The sequence below is a fragment of the Chelmon rostratus genome, chromosome 6 (genome assembly GCF_017976325.1).
Source record: "Chelmon rostratus isolate fCheRos1 chromosome 6, fCheRos1.pri, whole genome shotgun sequence".
Classification (NCBI taxonomy): Eukaryota; Metazoa; Chordata; class Actinopteri; order Chaetodontiformes; family Chaetodontidae; genus Chelmon; species Chelmon rostratus.
This window is the reverse complement of record NC_055663.1, coordinates 23,299,152-23,326,014: the sequence shown is the minus strand read 5'-3', so window position 1 is coordinate 23,326,014 and position 26,863 is coordinate 23,299,152. Positions and strand designations below refer to the sequence as shown.

Here is a 26,863-nt window from a genome sequence, read left to right as displayed (position 1 = left end):
TCAAGGCGATGGACTTGAGATAGTGCGTCTCAATCTGAGTGTTGGTGGCTGGGAGTTGCCGTCGGGGAGAAATGCGAAAGGATGCTCGGAAGCAGTGAAGGCTACATCAGGTGAGTATCCGATTGCGAGCGCAGGAAGGGGCTCATTCTAGACGCAGATGTGCGTGTTTGCGTGTTTGTGTGTTTTTTGTTTTTTTGTTTTTTTTTTGTGCTCATTGTGGATGCAGCTTCATGTGGGCTGAGGCCAAGGTTTTTAGAGAGGTGCCGACCCACAGTGCACCTCAGCCCAGGTCTCTCTGGGCTACTTTGGAGACAACATCCCCCGCGTGCGTGAATTCTCGCGTGCCGGTGGCGACATCGGTCCACACCGCAGGCTTCCCCCAAACTCTTCGGGCGTCATTCGGCTAAACATACGCCCGCCAAGTCCGCGATGACTGGGGCACAGTCGGCTGGCAGGACGGGGAGGCAGACGGGGACTTGAGTGTGGTTAGGCGCGTCCTCTGCAGGTAAAAATGCATCTAATACACTCGGATGCGAAATTGATTCATGGATGTGTTATCCACGCGCATTTCGACAGCGTAATCTCTTTTTCTGGTCATTTTTTTCTCTCTGTGCGCTTGTCTGGGAGGACGAAAGCTTATGCTATTAATCAAATGTAATTGTCCCGCAAATGTGTGTGTGTGACAGAGAGAATGGGGATTGGGGACGGTGTGTGTGTGAGAGAGAGAGAGAGAGAGGGAGAGAATTTGGGGAGGGCTGCAAAATGTCATCTTAATCTAGCCTTTATGTAGCCATGTATAGGCTCTGCTGAGATAACATGTCTTATTGTGGAGGCAGTCGTGATCCTCCTCATATGCCGTTTTATTCATCTGCAAAGATGGCTATCTGTTAAACGGACACCTTATAGAGACAAAGCAGGGCTTCAGCTGCAGCCGTGCATCAGATCGATCCTCAGAAAACCACTTTTTGTTTTCAATAAAACAGCAGTCATGGGATCTATATATAGCGGCCGCAGCGGCTGCACCGGACACTGGATGAAACTTGTGTGTGTGTGTGTGTGTGGTGCCACGCGCCGTCTGTTGTTTGTGATTCAAGGCAGCATTTGCAGAGAATGGGCTATATGACAGTGGCCCCACATTTCTTTTTTTTTCTCTCCCTCCTTTATTGTGCAGCGCGGCCTGTTATAATGACACACCAAAAACAGTTGCGGCAGAGTATCTGAAGACTGTGTGATGCTGCGCCTGCGGACATTCATAAAGTGCTGTAGCTCTATTGGTTATAAATAGCCGGAGGGAGCGGACTGCCAGATAGAACAGGAGCAGCCTCCCGTAGCTCGAGCAGCAGCAGCAGCAGCAGCCTCTCAGGCTTTATCAGGGCTCGCAATCCAAGATGATAGGTAGCTGATACACGGCACGGATGCACAGGCAAGGGTGTGGCACAGGGGGCTTCACAGGTGCATCACAGCCCCTCCTGGGTTGAGTGTTTTCCTCATGGCGCTGTGTGCTCCCCCTCTGAAAGAATACTTTCCCTGTGCTTGGTCTCTAAGAGCGTTTATAGCACTCAGCAGTGACTTCCGACTGACCTTATCACGTCAAATGATTTTCCCTCTAATCCCCCACGCTGTCACTACATTCCTATAGGTTTGTTTCACCTCACTTGCAGGCTTAAAAGCCTGTGTTTTTTTTTTTTTTTTTTTTTTAGCTTTTACTCTTGATCTTTTTTTATGGCTGGGATGCTGCTGACTCAATCACGGCTCCCTCGCAGCGGCTAAGAGGCAGCTGAAGTGCGTGATCCGCTTTGTCCAGACGCCCCGGCTGCCTTCATTAAACAAATGTGCGGCCGCTGACCTTGGCTACCAACCAGTTGTCAATAGGATTCACCTCTCTGCCCTGCAATAGGCTGCAGGACTTGTGTAACAAAGGCCGCCCCCCTCTTATCCTCCAACATTATGCTGCTGTTGACATACTATATTAAATTACAACACTTTGATCAGTGTTTGCAATAAGCTAAACCTCTACATAGTGGCCGATATAATACAGAGTATCAGATGTCAGAGGAGAATCATGCTCCTCATAACAGCATTACATTTCTGTGAAGTACGGTTACATCTCGGCATGTTTGTAATCTAATCACATGTCGGGAGAACGGAACAGCAAGCCAATGAGACCGGAATAAGAGCGAGGGCAGCATTGTATTCACTGGTGAAAGAAATCCGTGGCACCATAGATTTGTCAGCAGACCGGGGCCGAGGAGCACTCGAGACAGAGTGGGTGGTGACGGCGCGGACCATGATGCTAGCGCGTGATGACTGATCGCAGGCTTGCCTTCTTGCAACACACTAAATGACCAATAGTGTTAGTGAGCGGGCCGGCGCCGGGTTGTGACGCGTTTGCGCGTCTCTTGGAGACACTCATCCTGGGTGTAAAGCCGACACCTACTGCACTGACAAGGTGTTTATTAGCTCCCAGTTGTGAGGCCGCGATGCCTACATAATGCTGCGATGACACAGTGCTGAGAGTTTTCACCCGGGATGCCAATTATGTTGTTTTTATAAGACCCGGCTGCCATTCCACTTGATGCCCCTGCCTTGATACATGGATGCCCGAGGCTGGATGGCATGTTTATAAAAGGCCCGCGGTTGGATCATAGTCGCCGTTTGATGGGAGGGGGAGGGAGCTTCTTGTTCACGAGTCACTGTTGTCCTTGGTGGATGTCTTTTGAACCAGATAAGCAGGAAGAGCAGCTGCAGAAGGCTGTCTAGAAGTCATCAGCATTTTTTTCCTCCAGCAGTGCGATCCCTTTGATTTCTCACCTGTTGTGAAAGTGTCCCAGGGAGCGTGGCACAAGCACGAGCCGCATCTCCTCAACAAATTTGACAGCCCTCTTTCACCAACCCGCCCAAGCTAACTTACGGTCTAGAATGTAGCAGCCGGTTGTCATGCACAGGACTCGTCTCTGCACAGATGGACTCTGTTGTGCTGAACTGTGTCCAGAAAAATATGGTTTTGTTCTTTGCCACACTTTCCGACAGTGTTTTTCTCCTTTACTGTTCTCACGGCGGCTTAGCGCTTTGCAGGCCTCTTGGTGACCAAAAATCAAAAAGAGCATTTTCTCGGCTCCAAACATCATTTTGCTTCAACAAAGCTCTGTTGAATTAATCTATTAATTCCTGGGTTCCTACAGGAGATGCTGCATTGTTTAAACACACATTTGGGCGTGCAACCCATGCATCTATCTCCACTTTACCTTCATCAGAGTGACAGTAGCTTTCACTGTGTCATTTCAAATTTGAAAAACTGTAATTGCATTGCCCCTAATCTTGTGCTGTTGGATGCATTTACATAATTACTGTATACACTAATCCAGAATTTACACAAAATCAGTAACCTTGTACTTATCACATCAGTGATACCGGGCGCAAAGCTGCAAATAGATGCTTCCCTCTGACCAGAGCCATGTGACGTAATCAAATGCTGCAGAAATCATCCGAATCGGACTGTGACTTGGCTTTTATTTTAAGTGGCTTTGTGACAGATCTCATTCTAATCAAAAGCAGCAAAGCAACGGGAAACATGAAACAGGACTATCTGAAAGGACCAGTCATGATTATGACAACATTAGTATTTGAATTAGTGCTTTAAGTTGAATGTCATTGCACAGTAGAGCCTTGTTAGCGGCATGTCAGAGGCATGTCGAAATGCCATGCATTCACATTAGCCTGTAGGGTCCATTCACCTTTAAAGGAATCATGTTAGAAGAGCTTATACAAGTGCAGCTAATTCTGATCCGGTCCACAGTGTTGGGAAAAATGTCTTGAGAATTTCTCCAAAGGTGCCGTGAGAGAGCGACTTCAGCCTTTATGCTTGTGTGAAAAATCAAAGTGTCCACAAAGAAAAGCGGGATTACCACATGTTTGCAAAAAAAGCCAGCAGAGGTGGATTTTTGGCTACAGTATCATAGGGTACTGGACCTCCACAAGCCATGAGCCGATTCATTTACATGCAAATCCAGTAAAATATAGATTTTATCCTAATGATGCTTGACCACTTCCAGCATTTTGATGATGCCTTGATTTGCCTATTAGGATTTAAAGTATATTTTAAACCATTTACATTAAAATGCAAACCTCTAATCATTACCAGGGTCCAAGTGACATCCTGCCATAGACCAACCGGAGTGCCGTGGAGAATGCATCATTAAAAAAAGATATTGATGGTGGACAAGGTTTGGGTCAAGGGTTGTGGAGGTGCGATTGTGCTTGCTTAGGCTCCTCACAAACCCCCTGGAGAAGACATTTGTATTCACTGCATAGGGACTAATCAGTGCCTATGCTGGCGCCCCTGTTGCTAGGCAGGCTTAAACGTAGAGAACCATCTTTTAGATAATTGTGTGAATGACACGTATGTCTCCCTAATAAGCTGCTGGTGGGCTGTGAATTACATCGGCCGAGGCAGCTGATGGCCTCAGGCTGGCAGCTTGGGATGGAAGAGCCAAAACAATGCTGAACTAAGTGGCAAAAAGCACTCATTCATTTCAGTTGTTGGCCTCTGGTATCCATATACATATGGCATATACAACTGTGATTGAGTTAGAAAGTATGTAGCAATGTTGGTTGAATTGCAAGTGTATAGGCTCAACACAAAAACTGTGAAAGCACTAAATGTGATGATTTTTTGGGTGTGACTTCCACATCCGTTGTTATTAACAATGCCTTCCCTTCCCTTCCATCTGTACACAATGAGCATTATTGTCTCATTTGATATGCGCACATGCATTTAAAACTAGAGTCTGAATAAATTGTTTTGCAATGGTGATGATTTGTATTGTGCGGCCAAATTACAATATGTTGCATCTGTTCTCCTGAAAGCATCTATTCAAACAGTACTATTCAGTGGTGACTGTAAACCCAATAGCGGGACAATAGCAGCTCCACTTATACAGCCACACTTGAATGGAGCATATGATATTTCCCATAAGTGGGAACAAGATTTGTGTTTGTGCCCTACCTCGCTGATGTAATGGCTGTTAAAACCCCTGTTGAGCTCCAGAGTTCACAGAGTCCAGTGTTTAGGTACAGCACTAGCACTCTCAACTGTCTCTCCTTTGTCGAGGAGGCTGACCGAGGATCTGCGTCGAAGTGAAGCTGTCGCCTAGAACAGATCCGCTGAGGGGCTCCTCTGATTTCAGAAGCAAAAGGTGCAGCGGTTTTGAACATATGATTTACTCAATTTTTATTTCTTTTGGGTAGCACTCGGTATCCTTCAAAAAATTTTACCAATACTGATACCAACACCTTGACCTTGAATTTTTTTGCACGAAAGAGCAGCTAGCCTGAGTCTGACAATGACCCACAATGTCAAGTTCAGGACATTTCTCTCCTTTTACCTGTCTGTTCAGAAACACTCCCCGCCTCGGCTGCAGGGTGTCCATCTAGCTAACGGATCCAGATAACGTTTACTTAGTTATATGTGCAGATAAGCAAGCGGCAGTAAGGAAATAACAAACAACAACATCAGTGTTCCCTTTCTTTAAGCATAAGTAGTGTTTTACTGCATGCCTCTATGTCTAACGTACACAACCAATCAGCAGCATTGTTAGAATGAGTATGCTGCATGCTTATTGGCTAATTACCAATATGCAGAGCCGCAATTCTTTGCCCTTTTACATTGAGCTCATTCAGTCTGAATACATCTCAGAACTTGTTTTTGTTGCTGTTGCTATTTCATGACACGCCGAGGGCCATTAACAGCCAGTCATCCCATTAGAGTTCATTACGAACATGGACACCCCTGTTCAAATGCAGCCAGGGTATAGAAAGGCGACCCTGATATCTGGATTAAAGTGTTCTCTGATAATTCAGATATTTTAATGTGCGTCAAGCCCATTATCCCCACTGTTTGTCAGACACGTCTAGTTGCTTTTTGTCCATTGACAGTCTGTTCCCATTCATCATGCGGTTCAAGACAACGGGGTCCTGCTTTGAGGTACAAAGGGGCAGAGGCTTTTAGTTCCCTAAAAGCTCACTTTCCCCATCTCTTTGGTGCTCTCTCTGTTTTACTTCCCTAAAAGCTCCCTCTGTCTGTCTCTCTCTCCATCTTTTTCTCCCCCACTCACTCTGGCCTCTATCACCCACTCTCTGTCAATGCAGAGAGAGACAGAGAGAAAGGAATGACAGAACATTGCAACAAAGAACTGCGAATACTGTCGATGGAGGAGAGTGAAAGCGAAGGGAGGAAACAAGTGGTCAGGTTTCAGGTTATCGACCAGGCTCGGTGGCATGAGGAGATGTTAGTTTGCTAGACATGAAGAAGCAGCAATAATCCCACTGATACTTTGATGTGAAAAACAGAGAAATGCTGAACCCTTTGCTGTGTCATCGAATTATATTTAGAATAGGGTTGATCTACTTGTGAATTCAACTGCCATGTTCTGTTTATATTCTGGGCTAATTCTATATCGTGGGAATAAAATATCCAATTATGCCAGCTGGGATGCCCATTTTCTGATGTATTCTGGTATGTAAACACAATATCCTGACAAACAATGCAAGACTTCCTGCCATATGGTCACGTGCATTCCTGTTTAGTGTAAAACATGTTCAAACAGAGAGAAATCCAGCCTGAATCATGGTGGCAACCAATAATTATTTTAATTGCTGATTTCTTTCCCTCAGCATCATCATTTGTTCTATAACATTCTCAAAAATAATGACAAATCCCCATCACAAGTTTTCCCAGCCAAAGTAATGTGTCAAAATTGCTTATTTAGTTTGACCAGCAGCCAAAAACCCAAAGTGCTCAATTTATAATGTAACGAAAACAAACAAGAAAAGCACAAGCAAGAAACTCTTCAGACTTGTGAATCCATATCCAGCAAATATCCTTTTTTTTTTTTACTCATAAACGTCTAAAAGGTTAAACATTGATAAAAACTGGACTCATTTAACATGCTTCAACATACTCTTTTTAACTGACGGAGGCGTTTGCATTTTTCAACTATTATTGATATTGTTATTTAGAATAGACATAATCTGCAGTCTTTTCCCATTTTACTTAAACATACTTTAAATGGGAGCTGGGAGGCATAATATACTGGTTCTAAAAGATGCAACATCAATTTTTATAAGCATTTTGAGGGCATATTTGCCTTTATTAGATAGGAGACTGAGAGATGAGAGGATCTTTGAGGAGAGTGAGGAGGGATGACGTGTAGCAAAGGTTCCCGGCCAGACTCAGACCTGGGCCAATGGGATTACATGACCAGCTTCTTAAACCCTTAGCCCACTAAGACACTTAAATAACACCAAACTGACAGCTAATAGCACACTGAAGTGCTGTGGTTGTGACATTGCAGATTTCATGTGGAGCATGTGGTTCGTTTGGTGGAACTTGGCAGGAGAGCATCCACTCTAAGCTTAACTCCACAGTATGGGTGGGGTTGATTAGGCAGAGAGGCGAGATGGAGGCGCTCACTGAGTCAATGCGTCCCAGCTTTCATTCAGGAGAGGAGAGGGCAGGGAGCTTCATCCAAGAACAGGAGAAGCTGAATTACCGATGGAAGGCTTTGAGATTTATGGATGCCACACCTAAATGCACGCGGTGGTCCGCTTGGATTATTTTTGCCATCCTGTCTAAAAGCAAAGCGCAGCTCTGACTTCACAAGCTGGACGCTGAAGTTGATCGATTGCTTATGTATTACCTCTGGAAAGACATATTTCAAGTTCGGCTACTGCCAGTCGTATTCTCTAAATCTAAGGGGAGGGGGTGAGTGAGGGCAGTTTTACCGCGGTGGCGGTGGCGGTGGTAGCGTGTGGGTGGATTGGGAGGGTTAGACTGATGAAAGGGCCAGGGAGCGATCAAAGGCGAGAAAATGAAATGGCATTTGACCTTGCTGGATGCTGGCGAGTGACGTGCTGCCACAGAAGTGCAAAGTAGTTTGGGAACCTGTGGGAATCGGGAGGGGAAAGAGATCGGGTCTGCTGAGCGTTGATGTGAGGCGAGAGGATGGTCCGGGCAATTTAACCCTTCCATCTTATTACTGATTTAGCCAGGGACCGCGAGGTGGCCAAAAGTTATTAAGATGACAAAATGAGTCAATTTCAGGTGGAAAAAAAAGTGCCATGTATTGAACAATGGTATGACTCTCACTAAGTCTTGCGTATGATGTGAAGTAATGGGCTCTGTAAATTGGTATTATGCTCTAAAAAGAAACCCCAGGAGTAATCTCCCTCCACAACGTAATCTACCCTCAGCTGGTCCCAAACCCTTGGTAGATATGCAAATGTCAAATAAATAATTCAGCTCTTTTGCATTTTCCTGCGCTTGCTCCTGCCACGTTGGCAATGAGCAAAAGAGCAACAAGGAAAATACGTAGTGTCTTTTCCATTTAGCGCGGTTGGTCCGTCAGCCTCAGATGCCGGGCTTTAGGACAGATAACAGCCTAGGCTTTTACATCACAAGCATGGTGCCGTCACTGCTGAATGTCATAAATAGTATTTTTAGTGCCTGATGTAAAACGTAAAGCAAGTAGAGCTTAAACCAACAATTATTTTCATTAATTATCGATTCATTTATGAATTTTTGATTAGCCGGTTAATTATTTAGGGTATAAAATGTCAGAAAATTGTGAAAAACAGCTGTGACAATTTCCCACAGCCCATGCTGTTGTCTTTAGACATCTGATTTTGTCCAAGCAAGAGTCTAAAACCTAAAGATTTTCAGCTTACGATGATAGAAAACCGAGAAAAGCAGCAAATCGTCGCATTGGAGAAGCTGCATCCGGGGCATGTTTGGCATTTTTGCTTCATGAATAAAAGCCCGAAGCAATTAATCAGGCATCACAACTGATGATTAGTTTCCGGTCGAATGACTAACTGGTGTATTGACTAATAAAGTACAGTTTGTCACCCTGAAGTGCAGACGTTCTGTTTTGTTTCATGTGGTACCTCTCACGGTAGGATGGCGGGTTTTTAGAGGCTGATTCTCTAAGTAGAAATGTCTTTAATCATCCAGACTGCTTAAATTTTTTTGAACTGAGAGAAATGTGGAAAGACTTTCCTGCACAGCCAGCAGTGTTTCAGCACCGTTGGCTTACATCTCCTCCGAAAATGTCATGCAAGTTGCATCACGACGAGGCTAACATGACAAGACTGCAAAGATGAAATCCCAAAATGTGTGTCCACAAGCATATCATCTGCCCGTCAGCGTGCTTCAACAAAGGCACTGCTCTTTGTGGGGAGCCAAAGACCGTCATTCTCATTAATTAAGGCGTGAGTGTCAGAAGGGAGCTCAATTCCTAGCTCTGCAGGTTGAGGCTGGATGGGCTTTGATATGAGTTGCACCCAGAATCTAATGAGGTTTTTCTAAGAGTTATTAATCCACACATGAACATTTTACATCTGATTTAGCTGAATTACGTCAAGGAATCAAGTTCTCATGCATTTTTCTGTAGCTTCTTCTAAGAGGTGCACGATTGTTCACAAGGGATTTGCAGTGTCTTTGCCAACCCTAAAGCCATCTGGTATTACTATACAGGGTCACCTTGTCATTTATCCATGTGTAGCATGTGAAATACCTAGATTGTCTTTCTTTAAAAGGAGATTCTGCTCCCTCTAGTACCCCAAGGATTAGCAGGAGATGTGATTCTCTTCTTTTCGCTATCTTCATGACCTCCTCTCGTACTACAGGGAACCAAAGATAGGGAACGGGAAGATGCAAGGACAGCTTAGACAAGTAATTTTGCCTTTAATTGCTCCAGCCTCCCATGAGTGCTATTGCTTAAGTACTCCAAAAAACTGTTGTTGTTTTCCTTCACATAATCTTCGATTATATGAAGGTCAGCATTTTTGTCTAAGCTTCTTATGAGAGAATTCGAAGCAGGTGGATTGCTCAGAGAGATGAGACAATGCTCCCCCACTGGAGTCGAGACCGTGAGTGAACGCCCCCCCCCCCCCCCTTTTTTTTTTTTTTTTTTTTTTTCCATAGTTCGTAACTGTCTCCCAAGCCCATCTCGGCCATCTTCTACACAGTCGTCTTTGTTTTTTTTGTTCTGCTTATTCGTTTCCCAGTCTATATCAATAGCGTTATTATGTGGGGTTTTATCTGGCTAATTAAGACTTCATCTTTCTGGGCGATCTCTCAGAGGACATGGATTAAGCTCCCCTATCTCTGCACTGGAGCCGCGGTGGGGTCGGCAGAGGCCTACTCCGCTCTGTAGATTGTGGATTGTGTGTGTGTGTGTGTGTGTGTGTGTGTGGGGGGGGGGGGGGGGGGGGGGGGGGGGGGCATTGACATCAGGTTGTTTCAGTGAAATGATATTCAGAAAAGGAGAAAAACATAAATATTTGAGGCAGAAAGTGGGAATCAAAGGATTTATTGATAGGCTGTGGTATAGCTTGTGGAAAACCGTATAGTGCAGTGCACACAGTTTGGGCAAACATCCCAGTCCTGCACCCTCAAAGTGCCCTGGGTTGTTTTTGTTTGTGATTGATTCATGCCCTCTGTGCAAGCATTGCAAAAGCATATATATGAGCTACAGTGTGTAACAAATTCCACTATAACCTCAATAGTGTAAATCATTCTCACTGCCTGTACGTGTCAATTGTCCAGCCTATTTTATCAGCCCTTGGAATCGATAACCGAGCCGACCGTAGCCTTTGGACAAATTATTTACAATCAGTTTGCATGCCTCAAGTGGCGCCAATTGGTTGCATATACAATCAGGTGATTCATTTTAGTTGCAGTCAGGATCCTGAGTCACTTCTTGCGAGAGCTAGAAGAGAACCGTGTGAATTTCCAAAGCCTTGTTTTTCTGGGTCCACTCTCATTATATTCTAGTGCTGAAAGTCACCAGATGAAAGTCTGGGTCAACACTCATTAAAGCAACAGCCAATATACCCTCGCCATATAAACAGAGGGTGAGCGGGGAGACCTCAATGATACACTGCAGACCTGTCACTAATTGTTTGGAAGGTTATATCTGCCTTTTGACTTTTCTCACATTGCAGTGGAGAGGAGAGGAGGGGAAAAAAAAAACACATTTTGCTTTGTTATGGTGCAGAAACACAGTCTGCCTCAGAGCTTTGGCTGGCTGGCTCATGTGCCGTTCTTATAATGCACCTCTGGTTTTCGATAAAGCACTGATGAGGCAGTGTTTTTGTCTGAGCCCACGTCATTGGAGGAGATAAATCCTAAATGGGTAAACTGAAGTGACTTTGCTGAGGCAGTTTATACGTCTGAGAGCCACAAATCAAGAACTGTGCAGGGAGAAACCTTGGCTTTTTTTTGTATTTGAATGTATTGTGCAAGATGAATTTGTGTCTTGCTGAAGGTGTGCCTACACTGCCACCCGTTTTAATTCCATGAAATACTGTCCTCTCTGTCTCTGAATGAGATTCACCTTCGTGGATGTCCTACAAAAACAAGCATTTGAAAGAACTATGCCATTTTAAATATGAGAAAAATGACCCAAGGTTGAGGAGAGGAAGCTGTTTTCTTTCTTATAGTCTTCTTTGACTTGTAGTTAAAACATGATAGTGCGAGTTGTCAAACGGTACATATAGAGGTGGAAGGAAGGCCTTGGAAATCCCATGATGTGAATAGCTTTAATCTGTTCAGTACCACTGAATTCTTACTTGAATCGGAACGGCTGCAGTTCAGGACTCCATTATTACACGTCCTTGCAAGTGATTGAACATTTACTCCCTTTAATCATGAAAGGAAATAAAAGAAAACATTGACATTGCCAGCATCATTAGACAGATTACTAGCTGTTTTAAAATAATAAAGATAATTAATTTTAAACAAACAAAAAAAATGCACTGGTGCACAAGATGCCAGAGCGAGAATGATATTGGATTTTTTGAGGCTGATAACAAAAGTGATCATTTAACAATTGCAATACTCCAATATTTGCTTTTTCTTATTACAGACACACAAAAACATATTTTTCGCAGGATCTTTCATATTTGGCTATTGAGTGGAGTGCAGCGTTTCATCTCGTCGGTGCTCTCTGCTGGACAAACTGTAATGGAGACGGTCATTCTAAGCTGCTATTTTTGGCATTTCTGTGCTGTAATTCCTCGCCTATCAGCCAACATTTACACTGATAATAACGTATCTGCAAGTAGCAAATAATAGCAAGGCCAATTTACCAGCTGGGCTCTAATGCACTCCGTAGAGCCAAGCTGATGAATTGACCTGCATGTTGGTTCAGAGAGCAGCATTTTAAACCCAACATTGACCATCTTTTGTTATTTTGTAGTCTGTCTGAAATCTTGATCCTTTCTGCTCCACAATGTAAAGTCCTGACAAGCATTTCTTCCAGTACACAGATACTGACGTACAGTAATGAATACTGAAAACAATCCCTGCACTGCTGGATGTAATCTATGCTTTCTCCACTACAGAAGGCGACAGCAGCATTCTCCAGTGTCTGATCGCAGTGCATTAGCGTGGCATTTCCTGCATCGGGGTCACCTCTCTATCAACTAATTACAGCTCATTTCCCTTTAAAGGCCTCACTGCGAGCTGCAGGGCCAGCTAAGCAAAGGGGACATTTTCCTCGCCACACCGGGAGGAAAGCCTGTAGATGCCAGTCACAATTAAAGTCAATATGGCCCTGAGCCGCTCCACACTGTGCCCATCACACTTTCCTACCAGCCAATAAGATACAGCCTAAATTATTCATTATGAAAGGAAGGCATGTTTCCATGTTGACTCCCTTAATTGAGGAACCAGTGTAGCTCGCAGTGTAGTCACAGCTATTAAAGCTACATCCTACAGATATATACCCATGGATGAGTTGATATAGTAGTTGTTCCATAAGCGAGCATAAGAGCTTGCCCAAATACAAACACCCCCCCCCCCCACACACACACACACACACATACACATACACACACACACTTGCAGGGCAACTGCCAAATCCACTCACTTCATCTAAGGGAAAAATTTATTCACTCACAAATTGAGTGAGAAGAGTAATATGTTCAGGCTCCCCCTTCGCAAAACGTTCATTTATCCTTCCTCCACCCTTGAATTAATTTTTTGGAGATATTCAGTAGGGTTTTTATGTAGAATTTAACAATTTCAGCGTCTTCACCTTTCAAAAAAAAAAAAAAAAATGCTTCCACCCCAGCAGCACGACTTGAGGACTGTTTTGATTTCCATAAGTACTGTCATTCCTAAATTAAATCTGACACGATGTCTTACGCGGAATAGAAGAGGTAAGGGCTTGATTTAGCTGCATAATATTAACTCATCACTCATGAATGATTAATTCTGGGCAAAAATCTGGATTATTTAAATACGTGTGGATGCTCTGGCAGGATATGTGAGTGAGCTGACAGAGACTTTGTTGCTTTGTATTAGTTTATATGTCCTTCAGCCTGGGGTTGTGAACTTACTGAAGACCATACATAAAATCATATAGGAAGTAATCATACTCAAATTAAAACCTTTAATGTGATTGTTTTAATAACAGCAACTGAGTCAGAGTGAATTTTTCAGGTTGCTACTTTTTGCACAATAGCCTGTGAATTTATTACAATAATAATGGTGAGACCTCAGTGTTTCCTCCTAATCAGAAGCTGCTGGGTTCATTATGCTGGAGAAGGAAAAGGTTTCTTAATATTGAAAAGGAACTGAAAAACAGTAGTTCACAAAGACAAATGTTTATCCTAACTACAAGTTATCTTAAATGTTATGCGGGCACTTTATACTACATAGTGCAAACACATGACATTATTTCATTTTAGTGCGAGCGAAGCAACCTTGAAGAATGAGTTATTTGGGGCTATTTTCATTTTCAAGTTTTAATACTGCCTCTGGGACTATTTTGTGTACTGAAGATCTAACGCAGAGCTCGAGTACCATGAAGAATTAATTTGAAATAACCTTTAATAAGCTCATGTCTGCCACAGAGATGCAATTAACTGAATGTTGTTGTCTGCAAATAGCAGTAAAGCATGTGTTCTTGTTGTAGATATCTGCAGAATTAGGCTCAAGCATGCATAAGTTTTTCAAATATATGTCCATTAAATGTCAAATTCCTTGACAAACAGTCCAAAACCAATAAGTCACTTTAATGATTTATCATTTATCAAACTTGTTGGCTTGCAGATTGGCTGATCAATAATCAAATAATCATTGCAGCAGTAGATGCGAGTCTTTTAGGATCTCTGGCTTTATGTCATTTTACCCTTTTATAGCCATCTTTATAGTAGTCAGTTAGACAAAGTTTTTAATCTGGAAAATTAATAAAATAGCATCTCTAGAACTCTGGAAAAAAAAAATCCTCTTTGGCCTTTTGCTTGAAACAGACTTTCTTAAAGCACCTCATGGGGCCTTGTTAGTGCTGGCCTTTCAGTCTTGCAAACTAAACAAACTAGAGCAAGCCAGGTTCAGCCCACACGCTAAAACACTCATCCAAGATCAGCATCCAGTATAAAATTCACAAGTACAAGCCCTGTGACCTTCATCGGGTGTTCTTTCTCCTACATTTATCGCCATGGCTGCAGTGTTTTCAGTTTTGCCAGTGTAGCAGCAAGCGGTGCTCCGGTGCACCGAAGGTTGACATCTCCTGCGGTGTTTGGAGAGGAGTCCATGTGTGACCGTGTGCCCCCCGTGACACCATCGCCTCAAGTCTAGAGGGCTTCTGTCAGCAAGTTGTCCCCAACCCAAAAGATCAGGCCTCGGAGTGGGAGGACACAGCTTTATGAGACGCAGCAATACACAGGCAAACCAAGATTTTATAAGAGCGTGTGTGTGTGTGTGTGTGTGTGTGTGTGTGCAGAAGCCCTCCCGCCTGTGGAGCATTTTCTCTCAGCCTTGGGAGCGAAAAAAAAAAAAGGAAACGCCCATTCCAGCAGCTCTCTCTGGGGGAGCTCAATCCTTCACAATCGAGCTGTTCTGCTTAGTTACTCTCTGCTCCCAAACACCCAGAATGCACTGCAGCTGCTCTAAAACATGCATCAAGTTTTCAGCCCAAAACTTATTATCAGCAAAACCAATAACCAGCTGTGCTTTGTCTTTAGTGCTAGTTAGCAACTTTTAGCAATCTCCCACACGAACCTAGCACGGTGAACTTGGCGCACAGCGTACCTGCTGAACAACAGCATTTACCGTTGCTGTTGTGAGCATGTTAGCATTTAGCTGGAAGCACCGCTGTGCCTGAGTAGAGCCTCACAGAGCTGCAAGCTGCTGATTGTCAGCCTCGTTAGTTTGAAATCAGCTAAACTCCCAGCAGGAGAACCAGATAGTGTAGAGAAATAAAATGATGTGCTCGTCTCCGATTTTATCCCATTTTTAACAGATAAAGAATTTAAATTTGATGAACACTTCTTGCTCGCGCAGGTACGAGGACTTCACTTTTGATGCCAATTTGCTTGGCAGGCTTCAATAAACCTATAAATGCACAGCAATAAGCCAATGTCAGAACCACGCTGGCCGCCATTGTAGCACTTTAGAAGCACTTTCAGCCAATTTGATCATGGTTATATCAGTAGAGAGTAAACTGGTTGCTTTTAGACAAGATAAATCTGTATAACGAATAAAAAAAATCTTCCCTTTTAGAGAAGATAAATCCGTATGACATTGATGTTGCCCTTCTCTGGCCACACATGCTGCATCACAGTTAAGTGTTATTATGAAGAGCTGACTTTACTTCTGTCGCTGAGTGAATTGAAGAGTGAAGGTGTGCACCACGCTAGTGAGTTTTTCTAAACGACCAAACCACCCACGCGTTTTAGGTGAAATATTATGATTCGATAAACAAGATAGCTGTTAGATAACAGAGATATTATATGAACTGAGGAGGAAAACTGTCAACTTCGAGTTAGTCAGCATCACGTAGCTTTCTATAGCTTTTTTAAAAAGGTAATGTAGTCAGATGGTGATTAAATCTGAAATTATTATTCGTCACAATCGCACACAGTATTCAAATTGTTAGAACTGAGTGTCAGTCTATTCTGGCTTTGATTAGGAAGTGATATCTGATGTTATTCCTCTAAACACAAGTATTGGCAGGCTTCTTTTTTGATGTTGTGAACGGAGCGTGGGTTCTTCTTAATGACTGCTGATCTGAGTCCTTCCAAAACCCTGGATCCTCCTTATAAAAGTCTGACATTCTGGAGGCTGTTCCTCTTTGAAGACACATCTCCTTAGGAACGAAAAATGAATGGTGATTCTTTGAACATGGCTGGAGAGACGAGGGTAATGAGCTCAATAACGATGGAGCATCTCATGAGGACACACACTCCCTCTCCAACACATAGCGCCAAACCACATCTGTGAAAATTAACCCACATTAGGAGCCTGGGTGAACTTGGGTGCAGTGAAGCGTTGTCAACAACCACAATAAGATTGATCTCAGCACACAGCGTCACCCATTTGGAAATTATGGAATTTTTGCCATTGTTATCAGCAATTTGTTTGTTTTATTCAGAAACTAAAGAAGGGAAATCCCTGTTGATCTAATTAGATATCTGTCCCAATTTGTTTAATTATTATTTGCAAATATGAAAATACTGAAAAAGCAAAATACCAGAAAGAACAAAACCATTTAACCTGTGACCACAACAACAACATTACATTGATTTGATTACTTCTCCAACCAACCACACCACTCGGTGAAAGCGGTCAACAGCCCATATATTATATATTATTATTTATATTATCCTTTTTTAAAACAAATCTTGCAAGAGAACTTCAGAGTTAATTCCGCTTTGGTCTCTTTGGAGTTCGCTTGTAATGCTGTTGAATTGTACTGCATCTTATTATAACATTTTATTATTATAATCTTGAAACATAATCTCTTTTGCAAGAGAGACCCGAGCACAGCAGGGAGATAGAAAAACAAACAGCCCTATACGGACAAGTGCTTCTAATATTGTATCCACCTTGCTTATATCACGGGGGGTAGACTAAATACTGGAAACGCCTCTCACTGTATTTTTCATTTCTATGTGCGCATAATTAAGTTAAACAGCTACCGATGCTCTCCTTATCACTCTTTTCTTAGAAGTATTTGTGTCTTTACCAGTGAGCAGAGCGCCTGCACAAAAACGGCAATGACCCCTTTTGGAGGTGAAGTTCAGGAGGGACATGTAGACAGGTTTCATGGCAGGGTTTCGTCAGGACAACAGCTGGCCGCTGTAGGAATTCTGCACCTTGTTGCACCAACCAGCTTCTTCACCTGGATTAGGGCTTTGCTGTCCATCTGTCGGGCGTCGGCTTACATTTAAGCCCTGCCATTTCACAGCCCCGGCTCCAGCCAGCTATCCCACCAGGCAGCTTAGCTTCTCAATGACACAAGGGTAACCTTTTTCACAAAATTCAGCAACATGATAGCAGTGTCAAAGTGTTCTTACTTTGGGAGCTAAAGGTCAGACACTCCTGGTTGAGATGGATTTAGCCAAAATGTGCCTGTCAATATACATGTCCGCTCCAAAATGCTTCTTACTGCGAAGAATTGAACCAATAAGCATCTTAAGAAGCAGTTTAATTTATAATCTCAGCAGCTGGGTGGAATGCATTTGTATTTCTCAGGATGCACAAAAAGATTAATTTCCAAATTATGAAAAATGATAGTAATACTGTATAGTGTTGGGTGAAAATTAAATGCATACTGCACCACAAGAATTTGTTATATCTACTTGAGGAGATTTGGGATAGCAGCATCTGATTAGTGCAAATTGTTTCGGATAGACTACCAAAGCCATGCAAATAGTCCAGTAAATAATATTCTGCAGCTGGGTCTGCCCATTCAGGATTAGCGTGGCAGCTGACTAAGCAGTTTGCAGAGGAATGGGCTTTAAAGGCTTTTAACACTTTGTGCTGCAGATAACGTCAGCATCATCTCAGGGATTTCCCAGAAGCTTACAGGTATTTAACTATGGTATTTAACAAGGCTCAGGAGTGATGTCTTGTGACAGGTAAACTAAAGCTTTGGGTGACGGTCAAGTCTTAACAATGCCCACCTCCAGCTATGCTTGATTGTGCTTAGCGAGGACAACTTAATGACGCATGGGACAAGATTTAGTGGAGTGATAGCATGTTGGATGTGAAAGCGCCATGCGGACGGAAAGCAATTAAAACAACTTTCTACAAGTGGGGGCATAAAAGATGTTGAACGTGGAGCCACAGGGTTTAAATGCAGTAAATCCAAAAGGTGTGTTTTTCTAAAAGAAAAACGACCAAAGACCAAAGCAGCTCCGCTCAATATCGCTCACTGTTTGCTTGAAACAAAAAAAAAAGCTGCGCCGTGTTTTAATATTAGCTTAAACATTTGCCAGACTAATTCACAAATAAAGCACCAGCTGTGCACATTCATCTGGTTTATTCTCAGGCTGCTTAAGACAAATCATTTCATTGAAAAAAAAAAAAAAAAAAAGATAAGATAAAACTTTATTCATCCCCAGCCGGGGAAATTTGGGCATTGCAGCAGCATGTCATAGCAGTGGGAAGAAAAATAGCAGCAGAGGTAGAGAACATTCGAAAAATACAAAATAAAAAGTAGACTATATGTGTACATATTATACAAGGAAAATGAAATTTGACTATGTAAAAGAGAACTAGAATATGTAGAAAAAAAAAATATATATATATAAAAAATATGTGAAAAAGTATGTATTGCCCCAATAGCTGTGGAAAAAGAACAATGTAAGCTGCCGTCAGATAAAAATAATAATAGTGTTACTCCTATTGCACAGAATATTAAAACATACACAACAGTAAATGATATGTAATATTGCACAAAATGTAAAAGGAAATATGTAATACAAAACCCAACTCAACTCAAACCATAGGTTATTCATTGAAAAAGCTCAGTCTCAGACGCTCCCACAAACTCAGCAATAAACACAAAATACATGAAAAGAGCGGCGTTGGAGCGGAAGATAAGGCGACGCCCTGTGCTTCGTCCGGACTCCTTCCACTCTGCTCACGTGCTCTCCCCAAGAATTCACTGGAATTCATGGCTCGATCTTGTTGTAAGGGCTGTACTCACTGCAACAATGTCCGCCTGTACAGACAGATTTAAATTGCAGGAATGATCCTGACAAGGAACAATTTTATCATAAGATTGTGAACATGAAAAAGACAAACCGGAACACAATCAGAACATGAAGGTGTTTCGAGAAGAAGCAGGTAAAGATGGCTGAAAACCCTCATGTTGCAAATGTTCCTGTATTTGAGACATGACAACTTTGAACTTATAAAACTTTCCAATAAACTACAGATATTGTAACTGGTTGACCAATTAGCCACCACATATATCTACTGAGTTGTTTTGTGCAAAGGGACACTAAAAATCTTACTCATTGTCCATTTAATTAGGATTGTACATCCACTAATGAGATGGCTACTCTTATGCCACTCTGTAGTAATAGGAGCACAGGGCGCCATCCACTTCCTGATATGAGGCAGCATCTTCAGGATCCCAGTGGATTCTGTCATAAAGGCATTAATCTCACCATTCATTGATCTAGTCATTACTGGTCTTGGACCGGTGGGTCCTCATTTATTGAGCACGGCTGTCTCACTTCTCCTCAACCACATTCATTCCTTTGAGAAGCACGCCCCCTCTCACTTCACCTCAATTAATGTGATTCTCTGGGAGCTCACTGGAGTGCTGATTGGAATGAAGAACTGCATTCAGTCTACATGCCTGTGAGGGAACGATAACAGCAGATCATTAACAAAACAGAGCTCCAAATGTTTACCCGTGGATGGCATTCTTCATCTTAATGTGTCCCCGTCTTTACTTGTTTCTCTCCCTATCTGCTGCCGAAGCCGTGTGCAATAATTGTCGGAGGTGCTCCGTCATGAAGACGACATGGGCGCACAATTTTAAGGGAATAACTGTAAAAGCTTCAGCAACATTGTCGCTTTCTAATGCATCTTGAAAAATAATCGGATGTATTATGATTGAGTTACTGAGTGTGCTATTTTATGGGTATTTCGGCCCTTAATGAGCGCAAGGACTCATTAAGAAGCCTGACTGCGGTCCATAACCTGCTGAAGATGTAGTCATTGAGCTTTACCAACAAGGGATTATGATCATTTTGCTGATTGTGTTTCAGTGTCAGTGGTAATAGAGTTGGACATAATAGCATCTCATTGACTGATATCCAATATGCGATAGCCACATGATCGAGGGTGACAGATGGAATTGAGCTTGTGATAAGACCACTCCTTCTTCTTAGGTGTCTTAGCATGCCATACAAAGCCCCACACCACTCCATCTCAAAGCGCTCAGCACTGACTTGATCAATGTAGGTTAAGGAGTAAGAATGATTAACTATGGCTGGAGGCAGGAAGGAGCACAGTAGGCTCGGGTGCAGGCCTCTGATCTCAGATGTGCCATCAACCCTGCCTGTTTTGAAATCACTTGATTACAGATGGTATCATCAAATCCCCAATCTGAACTTTGACCTCAGAGGGAATAAAATGAAATTGAGTGAAGTAAATCTGGCTGATAAAGCCCCCTTTTTTTTTGATGAGTCTGATGTCCAGTTGTCTATTGGTTCGGGGAAAAAGTTATTACTGGTGACCACAATGGTAGTAATGTGTCACCCCGTAATTAACTGTCAACCATAATATCTGAGATTTCCCCTCCTTTTCTCTACAGTCTCAATCTGTCACATGTAATATGGTCCATGAAATGTGCTGAAGCACAAAAGTGTGCGTTATCCTTCTTCACAAACCTTGTGCGAAAGAAGGAAGAGAAAGCATCATGTGACCAGTTAGCAATCGACTTCAAAGACAAATTTAGAGCAAGAGATGAAACTGCACACCACTGGCAAAATTCTGTGCATTGTGACAGCCATCACGCTCAGACAGGAGTCCCCCCCCCCCCCCCCCCCCCGAGACATGTGTTGATGAGTGCAAATTAGATGTGAAGGATTTTTTTCTTCTTGCACATTTAATCATGTCAGTGCATCACAGTCCAACTCCATGTCCTCGAATGTTAGAAATAACGTCCTTTAAGTGAAGATGAAATGATTCATCAGAACCTAAATCATTACTTCTTACGTCCATCTGCCTTTTACTACTGAACCCCTCATACAACCAATGTGTCGGCATCATTGTCTCTAAACAAAACATGAAGGATGCTCCTGTATTCAGGTCACGCCATAGTGTAAACCGTGCCATCGTGCTTCTTTGCATATAACTGAAAATTCTGAAATGATACAATCAATTGTTAATTGCATTGTTAGTGGAACGGCTGGGTGCATGCTAAGAGATGACATAGGAATTAAATACGGTTTGTTTTTTTCTCTTAAACCCTGTATTTATCTCTCTGTATCCAATTACCTGGTGGTGTATGGTCTATATTTTATCGGAAAAGATTGCGTGAGCAGAGTGTCAACCACAGCACATACATCACACTTGCCACCATCAGTCTTTGATTGCGTCCTCCTGCTACTGCTGCTCCACCACCCCACCCCCACTGTTTTTTTTTTTTTTTTTTTTTTTTTTCAACACACGCAGCAAATTCAGCCTGGAAGCAGGAAGAGAAGAGTGGGGGTGAAAAAAAGACTTTATGGTACCAGAACAAACCACAGATGCGCTCAGCATATGTGTCTGTGACACAGCATGAATTGGATTACCGTCTGAAAAATGCTGTTAATTCCACTTGAAGCTGTGCCTCTTCACTTTATATCAGGGCGATAGCACTGACTGATTGATCGTTGCAAGGTGTGCAGTGGAAGCGGTGTTCAGCATTCCACTGCAGATACAATGAGAGCGCAGTGCAAGATTTATGTAGATTACTAGAGTTATCTGGCCTTTGATTTTCTCCCTAAAATCAGAGCTTCTACCTCTGTACCACAAATAGGTCTGATATAATGCGGTGCATTCACAGCACCTACTTGCTTTTGAAATATCTTTTTAAGTTCTGTGTCGAAAAGTGAACAATGCAGAATTCAAAAGTGTCAGCACTCTCAGGCATGCACATATGTTATTCCTCACAACCGCCCACCTCAAATCATATTTCTTCTGTGCCATGAATATTGCAGCATTCATACTCTGGGTTCTGTTTGGAATTGTGTCACATGAGAATGGCATCCTTTTAGCACTTATGATTGTTGAAATAACCATCTGGCAGCAAATAGACACAGTGGCCAAAGGAAAGCATTTTAAAACAAATCCATATTGCTGTCAGATCATACCACTGTCCTCCACTTCCACTGAATTTAACTGAGCAATATAAAAGCATGCCATAGAGCCTAAGCTGACAGAACCTTGTGAAATGTTGGGTAGTTGCAACCATCAACTTGACCTTCATGTGAATTTCTTGTCGTAACTAAATGGTTCGCCTTGCCTCTGTGTCTCCCCAGGTAACCGATAAGATGGCAGCCGGGGAAGCGACTGGGCACAGCTACCTGGTGGCTTGCTGGCAGCCCATTTTGATCCTGATGCTGGGCACCGTGCTGTCTGGCTCCACCACAGGCTGTCCATCCCGCTGTGAGTGCAATGTTCAAGAGCGCTCTGTGATGTGCCACCGCAAGAAGCTCATGACAGTTCCTGAGGGCATTCCTGCAGAAACAAGACTGCTGGACCTCAGCAAGAACCGCATTAGAACCATCAACCCAGACGAGTTTGCCAACTTTCCCAACCTCGAACACCTGGAGCTCAGTGAAAACACGATCTCCACTATTGAACCTGGAGCTTTCAACAACCTTTATGGCTTGCGGACATTGGGGCTGCGTAGCAACAAGCTTAAGCTGATCCAGCTCGGTGTCTTCACGGGCCTGAGCAATCTCACGCAGCTGGACATAAGTGAGAACAAGATCGTCATCCTGTTGGACTACATGTTCCAGGATTTGTACAACCTCCGATCTTTAGAGGTGGGCGACAACGACCTGGTTTTCATCTCCCACCGAGCTTTTCATGGCCTAAGTAGCCTTGAGCACCTGAGTCTTGAGAAGTGCAACTTGTCCTCTGTGCCAACAGAGGCTTTTACCCACCTCCACAGTTTGATCACTCTCAGGCTGCGCCACCTCAATATCAATGTGATACGGGATTACTCCTTTAAACGGCTCTATCGACTGAAAGTGTTGGAAATAGCCAACTGGCCATATTTGGATACGATGACCCCAAATTGCTTGTACGGATTAAATCTCACGTCCCTGACCATTGCGAATGCAAACCTGACCACAATTCCTTACGTAGCCCTGAGGCATTTGGTTTATTTGCGCTTTCTTAATCTTTCATACAACCCTATCCATACCATTGAGGGGAATAAGCTCCATGATCTTCTGCGCCTGCAGGAATTTCACCTGGTAGGTGGCAGGCTGGCAATGATTGAGCCCTACTCCTTCCGTGGTCTAAATTACCTGAAGATTCTTAATGTGTCTGGAAACTCCCTTAGCACTTTAGAGGAGTCTGCTTTCCATTCAGTCGGCAACCTGGAAACCCTCGCCTTGTATGATAATCCCCTGGCCTGTGACTGCCGACTGTTATGGGTTTTCCGACGACGCTGGAGACTGAACTTCAACAGGCAGCAGCCTACCTGTGCCTCCCCCGAGTTTGTCCAAGGCAAAGAGTTCAAAGATTTCCCGGATGTTCTGCAGCCCAACTACTTCACGTGTCGCAAGTCTAGGATTAGGGATCGCAAACCCCAGCAGAAATTTGTTGACGAGGGAGCCATTGTTCATTTTGCTTGCCAAGCAGATGGAGATCCCGCGCCGGTGATAATGTGGCTATCCCCGCAGAAAAAGTTTATCACCACCAAAACAATTGGAAGGCTCTCCGTGTTGCCAGATGGTACCCTTGAGGTGCGTTATGCCCAGATTCAAGACAATGGTACATATGTGTGTATAGCTAGCAACGCAGGCGGAAATGACACCTCTCTTGCTCACCTGCACATTCATAGCTACTCGCCTGACTGGCCACACCAGCCCAACAAGACTTTTGCCTTCATCTCCAACCAGCCCACAGAAACTGGTGCTAACGGTACAAGAGCCAATGTCCCCTTCCCCTTTGATATAAAGACATTGATCATTGCGACCACAATGGGCTTCATCTCATTTTTGGGTGTCGTCTTGTTTTGCCTGGTGCTGCTCTTCCTTTGGAGCAGAGGCAAAGGCAACACGAAGCACAACATTGAGATCGAGTATGTGCCACGGAAATCGGACGCTGGCATGAGCAGCAGCACGGTGGATGCTCCTCGCAAGTTTAACATGAAGATGATTTAACGAAGCTGTGGAATTTTATTGATTCTGAACTCAAAAATAAGACACGTGGAAAAGAAGACATTTTCTTTCCTCTCTTACAAACCTGTGGATCCTGGTCTGTCAACATAGAGTAATATGTTTTTTCCTGACTGAAGTATTGCGAGGAGGGCAGTTCCTGACTTTCACGAGTGAGAGGGAATGAAAACACACTCATTGCTACAGCGCATCGGTGGTTTCTACAAGGCCTGTGGGGGCATTAATTGAAAGTCAGATTTGTCATAAGCAGTTCATATTCCTGTGGATTTATACTGGGAAAAATATATCAGAAAAGAAAAACACTTCAAACAGCCAGAATGAGAGGGGCAGATCAGATTTTGGCCATCGCTGTTTTTTGTCTGTGTTTTTCATTTCGTGTTTGTTTGGTTTTTTTTTTGTTTCCAAAGTCAGATGTCAAGTTATGAATGAGATTTGTATGGGTTGATGAGCACATTTATAAAACGCTGATGCATTTCGAGTACATCGTCATCATCATTATAACACACCAGTGTTGCATTCGTGACTGCTATGTGCTACATATGGTCTTTTTATTTATTCCCTACAGTGATGATTGTTCTGTAATCCGTCAAATGTATATTTGTGTCACAGTAACTGATAAAAAAAATGTCAAGAAAGTATGCCCCAGCAATTAGTAGAAATTTGCAAGATTGTATGGCACAGTTATAGGAAATACAAACTGTGGTGCTGTAAACCACTTCACATTGGTCATTATGTGAAACTGAATGATGCACAAAAATAAGTGCTCTGAAAATACATAGATTCAGTACTATAGGGATGCATCAGTGCAAGTTTCACCATTGATACCAACTCTCAGCACTGCACTGTAAAACAATCAGCCAAACAGTACATAAAATTAATTGCATTTTCAGAACAATAAATAGAACAATATTTAATGTTGAAAAGTAGCAGAAAATGCTGTTGTTAAATGTGGCTTTCAGTATAAGAATTTAGCACTGGGCAATGCTCTGATAGCACCTCTTGAGCCCAGTATCTGACATCAGTATCAGTGTCACTCATGCCTAATTTTCAGATGTAACCAGAGTGTGCTCGCACATGCATTGAGGGCATGATACAGAAGGAAATGTGACATGCCGTTGATATGATGCTCTGTGCCCACAACAGCTCTTTCGGTTTTGCGATCAAACAGAATTGGTTGATATTGGAACCTTGATACTATCAGCGCTTATCCCTGACATTTTAAAATTGCATTTCAAAAACTATTATGTAATGGTATTATTTTGTGCTCAACATGATTGTGAGGAATTAAAGTTGTGGTGCTCATGTTTTTGGATACAATGTGCTCCTCAAGCTGTAGAATATTTCTTTCATTGTTGGTTATTTTTCTTGATTGTTTTATGAAATCAATGATTTATTTATGCCGATGCTCCCCTCCCCCCATTGAAGCCATGGAAATATTACCTTCCAGGATCATTTACAGGTTTGCTATTCCCCAGAAATGTGCAATGTTTGTCAGGGGAAAAAGAACTGTGCATATTATGCTCCAAGTTGGCCCTGCATATAAAATCTGAGGTTACAGCCTTGCCTTCTCAAGTACACACTGTGGACAGCTGGGCTTTGCAAACGTGTGTGAGGATAAAGGCTAAGTTATTTATGATGGATGACATTACAGACAACGACACAGTAATGGGCTGGAAGTATGGACAGAATATGCAGATGGGTGGAGTGACACAGATGGTTTCACCCATGGAGCAATCTGATGCAGCTTTGGTGTAATCCGTTTTGCATAAAGGGAAAAAAAAAAAAAAAAACAGGATATTGCTCATGGTTCTCCCTCTTGCTGATTATGAATGCTCTCTTCGTTCAAAGTGTGGCTACTGTACCTAGCCTTTTTTTGGTCCCGAGCGATCCCGGGATTCTGTTTTTTGTTTCTGTTAATTCCTTTTTTTAATTTCGACCCTGGACTATATTGATCATGTAGTCCAAGCCAACTTTTTACACAAAAAAAAATGTACTAAAAAAGAAATCTATGGAAAATACATTCAAATTGTTCTGTGCAATAAAGGTAATATGCAGATTTTTTTTTTTTTAATTAACAAAATTTTGTTGATGTTGAATTGTTGAGAATATGGTATGTTGTATTAAACAATCTATGGACTTTTTTAAACACATGATGGTCCTAGCTTGATTTTAAAGGTGGGGTTAGTAAGGGTTTGACTGTCTTATAGCTGGAAATGAAAGCTGTGTATCTGTGGGGTTTAGATAACCTTGCTCTGTCCTAATTACTCAATAATAATTTCACTTACAGGCCACTGCAAGCTGGCAGAGTCCTGCTGATCTTTTTTTCCATTTTCTCCTCCATAAATACAGATGTGCTACATATAAATAAAGATGAGAGACCACAAGAGTGAGCTACAAAGTCCATTTAATGCAAGTCTAGCTGAACATTTGGGTGTATTTTTTGTGTATTAGGGACCAAATAGCAATTTAATTTTTGATTTCTTTGATTGAATACCTCATTAAATGATGATGCAGCCTGCAAGGTAATTTAGCATCACATGTTTAAGTGCTAATTACTTGTTTACAGAGGCATTGGTAGCTCACTTGCTCGCCCTCTAAACATCAATTAGCCACCATTAGTAAGGGATCACAAACATTAAGATATGTATTG

General features: G+C 42.6%; 1 protein-coding gene across 1 annotated transcript in view; it reads left to right on the top strand.

The window, feature by feature from the left end:
* lingo1a (leucine rich repeat and Ig domain containing 1a) overlaps positions 1-24,452 on the top strand; it is a 60,871-nt gene extending 36,419 nt beyond the window's left edge. The window contains exon 2 of the mRNA XM_041939381.1: positions 22,339-24,452. Within this exon, the coding sequence (XP_041795315.1) occupies positions 22,351-24,198 (1,848 nt within the window). The 5' untranslated portion in view covers positions 22,339-22,350 and the 3' untranslated portion in view covers positions 24,199-24,452. The remainder of the gene's footprint in view (positions 1-22,338) is intronic.
* Positions 24,453-26,863: the final 2,411 nt, after the last annotated feature.